The following is a 7,353-nucleotide window of genomic DNA, read 5'->3' on the forward strand; positions in this document are numbered from 1 at the left end:
CCAACAAGGTGACCGTGAGACTCCACTATCTGCTTATGTCAGTATGATAGACAAAACACGGTTTGTACACTTCCTAAGTAAGCATGAACAGTCATGCCTTCTAGATTACCATGAGGTATAGATTATCATATGGAAATGAATAAATTACCATATGATAATGCCAACACTTACCTGGACTTCACTCTGTTGCCACTGGAGGTACACTTGTGAGGAGGAGCGATCGGTAGCTCTACTTATGCTTTAAGAGTAACAACTTATTTAGAACTATCCCCAAGTGTGATGCTGCCTCGACCCTTACAGCACTGCTATATCGAGCATGCTTTCTTTGGTTATTCCCTTTTTGTTTAACAAAGCAGAACCACAGGTAAGTGCTTTGTCAAGTGATGACTCTGCCCTCGGGTTCTAACATACCGAATATATAGCACCAACGGAAGAGGATTCAAGCTGATTTTCATTCAGAAAGGAACGCATTTTCCTCTACTTGCCCTGAGCCTGTGTAAGTACAGAGGTGTCCCCTTCCATGGTCTTTATGGATTTCTGGAGAACCTGTAAAGTCTTCTCCATAGTCTTGACAAACTGTTCCAGTTCATCTGCGGCTGCTTCTATTGGCTTGTGGGCATTCTTGGTACTTAGCACATCTTGCAGCTTCTTCAAGATTTCCTCTGTAGTGGCTTTGGGACATTCTGGACTCATGCTTTTACCAGATGTGATGGCATCTGATTGCTCTTTGGTCTCCTCTCTATAGAAGTCACTTAACCGGAGACCCATGATGGGGAACTGCATCAGGAGTGAGAGAGAAGTTTCTAGATTCTCAAGAATGTGACTGGTCTTCAGGACCATGGCAGCACCTGATGTCTGGATGTTTTTGAGCATGTCTTCTGCAGTGTGGTGTGGAGCGATGTTGGCACACTTCTCCACCACGGAGGTCACAGGAGTCACCACCTTGGAACACAAAGGCTCCTTTTGCATTTGTTTGTGCTTCCCATCCACCATCAGCTGCATCTCTTTAAAGTGTCTGATCATTTGTTCAAAGAAATCTTGAATGCAGCTCTCTTCATTCAGATTCATGGGGAGGATCTGAGTCTTCATCGTGATGTTGAACAGCTCGACGAACCTATTTATGAAGGAAGCCAGATCTCGTATGTGGAAGAAGAATAGTTTGGCAGCTTGAATCAGTCTCTCTTTATCCTTTTCTGACTCAGAAGACATTTCTCCAACAAACAAAGCTCAGCCCTGTGAAGCAAAGCAGAATCCAGATGAAAAGTAAGCAGAGGGCGGCATGAAGAGACTGGAAGGATGCTAGAAACACACCAAACTAAGTCTTGACGAGCGGGACGAAGCACACAGGACTCTGGGCTTTAATCAAAATAGGAATGGAAATAATGAGGAGGGTAGAATAGGAGAATCTCACTGAACGCATGCCATGGACACGTTAGGTAGCTAGCTGGGCATCAGCAGTCTTGGAGGCCATTGAAACTCAGTCCTTCCTCTCATAATCAGCTTTGAATCCCACTTTTAGTTTCCCTGGCAACACATTAATTTTAAGAAAGAAAAAAATATCAGTTGGAAATGCCACAGAAGAGGGAGGAAGCATCGTAATTGCACTTTAAGATTACAACGCATGAAAGGGCTGTATAGAGCGTCTTTGCTGGTGCCCAGTAAGAGAAGGCTATTTCAAGACGGGCATAGTGGTGCATGCTTTTAATCCCAGCAGAGGGAGGTGGTTCTCTGTGAGTTCCAGGCCAGCCTGGTCTGCATATTGAGTTCCAGGACAACCAGGGCTATTTAGAGAGACCATGTCTCACAAAAAGGGACGTGGAGGAGAGGGTAATTTCTTCCTGGTATGGTAGTTTATAGACTTTTTTTCTACTCTTGAATTAGTTTGATCTACTTTGTTTCAAGACTTTGGGGCAAAAGAATGAAACGTGAGCTCTATGTCTGGCCCCGGACTACAATAGGACTCTAAATTGACCATGAGGATATGACCTATAAAGATATACTGTTGTCCTTTCCTTTAGAAGTAATCCAATTGGGCTTATCAAATGCTCAGATAGGACCCCTCAAAACTGTAACCTCAAGAAATAAGCTATACTGAAAGTCCTGCAACAAAGATGTCCCAGCCCCGGAGAGATGGCTGAGCGAGGAAAATTGTTTGGCACACACAATACTGGTGACATCAATCTGATGCCCCCAGAACCTAGGGCAGGAGAGACAGACTCCCGGAAGTTGTCTTCTGACCTCCCCATAAGGTGGTACATGCCCCCACACTAATAATAACAGCGAAATGTAAAATATCAGAGGAATATTTGATATTCATTGATAAGATATGCTATTGTAAACATGAAACCACTGTGGTGGGTTATAGGTCCTTAATGTTAAACCTGCAGTGTACTTCAGAATATGTACCTTTTCTTTCTCCACTTTCTCTCCTCCTGGTTGAAATACTGACCCAAATCCTAATCCTGTTTGTCTTGACACCTGACACTCTAAGCCTTCAACTCCCTCCTCCACAGTCCTCCCCACTCCTCCTCCCCACACAGATGCTCATAAACACATTGCTAACTCAAAAGCAGGATTCTCTCTCTCTTCCTCTTAGCCATCATCTCCTTTTAGTTCTTTCCTGTTGATGTGGCACAATTCAGGGTAGAAACCATTTGTCTTAGCTCAGAGTTCAGTGTAGAGATATTACAGAAGCAGGAGCTTCACCCACCTGGTCATGTTTATACCTGTAATAACAAAGCAAAGAGCAAGGAATGCATGCATGCTTGGACCCAGCTCACTCTCTCCATCCCTACACAGTCTATGATCTCCTCCTAGGGAATGGTGCCACCCACAGTGGAAGGGTTTTCCCATCCTAATCAATATAACCAAGATAATACACACACACACACACACACAGATCTGTCCAGGGGCCCATCTCTAGGGGATTCTAGATTCTGCCAAGTTGACAATAAACATCACATCCCTTCTTCTGGAAGCTGACAAGATTTACAACTTGTCTTCACCACCACCACCACCACCACCACCACCACCACCACCACCACCACCACCCCTTTTCTTGAACTCCAATAAAATTGTCTCCAATTCAATTTCCATCTAGGTTTGTTTTTAAATTATTTTATCTCTGAGGCCAATAACCCACAAAAGGGTTCTACCATGCCCCTTAATAACATGTGATCAAATATTGTGTACTATCCTAAATATACATTCACTTGGAGATGACAGGCAGAATCCCTAACAGAGACTACAGGTCTAACCCACCCCTTTCTTCTACATTCCTCTCTACCTTATAATGCCTGGCATCTAGGCTTGGTAGAGTGCCTAGATCCCCTCTGTGCCATACTAGGACAACAGGGCCGTGCTTATGCCAGACAGAGCAGCACAGTGGGTCCAGACAAGTCCTGTGATTAGACCGGGAAGTAACTCCCAGATAAATTCTGCACTTAGGGTCAGAGGTAGTTGCATTTCAACTGGAAGGCCTGAGCCCATTACAGCTGTTGGGCCAACCCCATGACAAGCCTAGGAGACGAATGACTCTATAGTCCTCCTGGGAACTCATACCTCAATGGTAAATAGACTCACACACATATGGCTCCCTGACCACTACACACTGAGGACAACTGTGTAGGCAACCAAGGTGGTGGTACTCATGTGGTATGTGTAGGAAGAACATAGTCAAGCAGGCTCAGCTGCAATGCTGGCATATGTGCCACGTATATTTCCTACCTGACCCGACCTAGAATCTGCCAGCACAGCTAGAGATCAATGATGCTGAACCAGGAAATGGAACAAGCCATTGAGAGAAAGACAGCATCATGTGTGGCTACTCGAGAGCCAATGAGCTGCTGGGATTGGGGGTATAAAGGTTTACCCAGTTCCTGAAATAAACGAATTTGCTTTTGTCATTTGCCAAAGTCCCAGAATCTGTGTCATTGATCCTATGACCTCTTACCCTTGGCCACTAGGGTCATGGTTGGGGCTGAAAACAACAGGCATAGCCATAGTGATGCTGATAAAGTTAATGACACCTAGGTGGCTGCCTCAGATCTACACTTCTTAGAGCCCCTGACTCCTCTAGGACCACTATACTCCATACTTTCCTGCATAGACATCTATCTGTTCACCCAACCTCCTCCCTTTCCTTCCTTACTTCTTCCCTTCTCCCTTCTCCTTCCCGGCATCCCATAGGACACTGGAAACAGCAGACCCAGACATAACAGGCTCATACACAGACACTACCAGAGCAGCAACAGCAGCTACTGTCTGCTCTGTCTTCACACCCAAAGCAATTTCTCCAAAGATAACTAGCCTCCCTCCCTCCTCCTCTTCCTCCCCTTCCTCCTTCTCTTCTTCTTCCTTCCTCCTCCTGTCTTCTCCTGTGGTAACGGACACATCAAGAAGGCTGACTCTGTGATGCAAAGGCTCCCCATGCCAGAATGCTTATCTCACCTGTCCTACAGAGCCAATCCCTTCTGTGAATTGGGGTTAAGTGTCGGGTCCAGATGCCAAAAAGAAAAATGCAGCAGAAAGGGCACCCTGGGACAGGTTCACATTGAATATAGTCCAGGTTCTAAACACCAGAGACCTTGCTAAGGAACAAGGAACATCTGCCTGTGTGGGGCGTGGGATGGCATTCCCGCTCAGATCTCCTGGCCTAATTGTCTCCATGCTTTCTTATCTCTGCACTGATCACTTATGCTTTATCACACCCTAGAGTATAAAAGCATCCCAGAGATGGGCAATCCTCTACTAATGTAGGCCCTTGGGTATTAAGACTTCTCCATGAGCAAGAAGTCCAAAGGAATATATTGATTAATACCAATCCTTAGATTTAACTTACAAATACAACGTCAATAGACATGCTAGGCTAGAGAGGTTGCTCAGAGGTTACGAGCATTGAATGCTCTTCCAGATGACCTTGGTTCAGTTGTAAGCACCTACATAGCGGTTCACAATTGTCTGTAACTCCAAGGGATCTAATGCCCTCTTCTGACCTCTGCAGGCTCCAGCACGTCCTACTCATGTACACCCAGGCTCACAAGAACACAGAAAAGTGCAAAAATGTATTTTTTAGACAGACATGCTCACATGGAAGCTGGAAATCTCAGGGTTTTTACCTATAACCAGGCAACTAAGGATTGTTGGGAGCTGAGATGGGGAGAAATGCTCTGATAAGTAGCCCATTGGATTATCCAATCCCGCTGCCAGCCAAGAAACCATATCCATACGAGAAACATTATGAAGTGAGCAGGCTGTATTTATATATTGAGGTGTAGGTACAGAGGTGTGTGTGTGTGTGTGTGTGTGTGTGTATGACAATTACAGCTAAGGAGAAAGAAGCATGACTTCAAAAGAGAACAAGGGAAAGTGTAAGGGATGGAGAGGAGGGAGGACAGGGACATCCAGGCAGAGTACTCCAGACCAGTTCACCTGTTAAGAAGGTAGTAGGTGATACAGCAAAGCTCCTAACATGGGAGGGGGGACCCCTCTGTTTACATTTTTGGCTGTATCTGGTTTTGTATTTCCTGAGAACCTAAACAAAGCCACCAGCAGATAAAGGTGCAAATGCAGCAGAGGCTGAAGAAAACGTATCTGGAAGGGTTGAGAAGATGGACCCTCAGAGATCCAAACAAAGAGTCATCACTGATACTGAACTGGATTTGGGTGGTTCTATGGCATTTTAATAAAGAATTCATTAAAGAAAAGAAAATATAAAAACATTTTACCAGTTTTATGATTGTTCAAGTTAACATTGCTTATAACATCAGCAGACTGTATTATAGGAAAGAGAAATATTCTGAAAACTAAGCCAGGCAGAAGTGGCTATAAACCAGATGGGCAGAGGGACCCAGCAGAGACCAGCAAATCCTGTGGCTCATCACATTCCACCAGAAGCTTCCAGATGAGCCCAGAGGGAAACCCTTCAACAACACTCCTAAGCAACAGAGGGGAGACAAACTTGGGAAACCCAACAAGGTAAGTGATGTGGAGACACCCACATTAGAGATTAGAATACCCTGAAGGACAAGACTTATGGGCTTTGGAATAATGCCAGTTATGAGTGGCTAAATACTGTGCCAGCTTTGGTTGAGGGGCTCTCAGGGCATGCTTTGGCAATTCCCTCCCTGAAAACACCAGGGAAGGAAGAATTTTATTGAGATATGCAAGACTAAGTGAGTGAGGGAGAGAAGCAATGAAGACATTAATTTTAGGAAAGCTGGAGAAGGACTCCACGGTACATGTGGTAAAGTGTAATGCTGGTCTGGAGGATGATGTGTGTCTTCTGTGTCACGAATGAGACTCATAAGCTGTCTGACAGGTGAAGGTGGCTCTTATTGAGACAATGCACAGCCCTTGCCTGTCCTCCATGAAGTTCTTCGTCCTTTGATACATTCTGTGCCTCTAAGCAGCCTTTGAGGGGGAAACACACTGTTTCCCTCAGGAACGTCTCAAGTGCACAATAAGATCCTGTGGTAAGGATAACCTTTACAAGATTCACTCTGCTCAGAATTATGAGATCATTCTGCTCAGAATATTAGAGGGAAATTAGAGGAATTTGTATCAGAAAATGTACCATTGCATCAGGATTAACTAAAAACCAAACACCACGGCTTTGATTTGACTTAAGTGAAGCTTGGGGCTAGACAGCTGCTATTCTTTCCTTCTGCAAAGCTCCTGAGCTTGTGTGTTTGCTGTGTACACTCACAAGTGTACAGCAAGGAGGGAGATGGCAGTGCATGAGCTGAGAGAACACTGGTAACAACCTCAGCACCTCTGCTGTGTGTGTGTGTGTGTTCGTGTGTGTGTGTGTGCCTTTGTGTGCCTGTGTGTGCACGTATGTAACATAACACACACACATTCTATGGAAGAGCCTCGGTCCACTCTTCTATAAAGCCCTGGCATAGTGAGCTTCCCTGTGCTGTGCTTCAGCCAGCTTTACAGATGATCAGAACCAGGCGCTCATACTCTTAGATGACTCAGCCCTATTATGTCTTTCATTACTGAGACAGAAATACCAGGGCCTTACCATTTCACCTTAAATGCATTCAGTTTCTATTCTTCAAAACAACTCTGTCTGAAACGTATCCTATGTTCCCCAAGTTCAACAAGACCATAGCAGAGAGAGACCAGCATCATGGCATAAAAACTTTCTGTGGGTATCAGCAGAAAAGCCTTGAAATGCAATTTGAATATGTGTCCAAGACAATAAAAAATGTAGGGTCAGCAAGATGGCTCAGGGAATAAACGTGTGGGCTAAGCCTGAAAACCTGAGTTTGTTTCCAGAACTCACAGGGTGGACAGAGAGACCTGACCCCACAGCTGTGCTGTGGACGGAGACACCTGACCCCACAG

At 45.0% G+C, this 7,353-nt stretch overlaps 2 protein-coding genes across 2 annotated transcripts in view; one reads left to right on the plus strand and one right to left on the minus strand.

The window, feature by feature from the left end:
• Window positions 1–277: 277 nt before the first annotated feature.
• CUNH12orf60 (chromosome unknown C12orf60 homolog) overlaps window positions 278–7,353 on the minus strand; it is a 42,592-nt gene continuing 35,516 nt past the window's right edge. The window contains exon 3 of the mRNA XM_028780988.1: window positions 278–1,233. Coding sequence (XP_028636821.1) covers window positions 478–1,209 — 732 coding nt within the window. The 5' untranslated portion in view covers window positions 1,210–1,233 and the 3' untranslated portion in view covers window positions 278–477. The remainder of the gene's footprint in view (window positions 1,234–7,353) is intronic.
• The window catches only part of LOC114632468 (single-pass membrane and coiled-coil domain-containing protein 3-like), a 12,350-nt gene continuing 10,893 nt past the window's right edge, over window positions 5,897–7,353 (plus strand). The window contains exon 1 of the mRNA XM_028780989.1: window positions 5,897–5,976. The gene's annotated coding sequence lies outside the window, so the exon portion shown is untranslated. The remainder of the gene's footprint in view (window positions 5,977–7,353) is intronic.

This window comes from Grammomys surdaster, unplaced genomic scaffold (genome assembly GCF_004785775.1).
Source record: "Grammomys surdaster isolate TR1022 unplaced genomic scaffold, NIH_TR_1.0 373, whole genome shotgun sequence".
In the NCBI taxonomy this organism is placed as follows: domain Eukaryota; kingdom Metazoa; phylum Chordata; class Mammalia; order Rodentia; family Muridae; genus Grammomys; species Grammomys surdaster.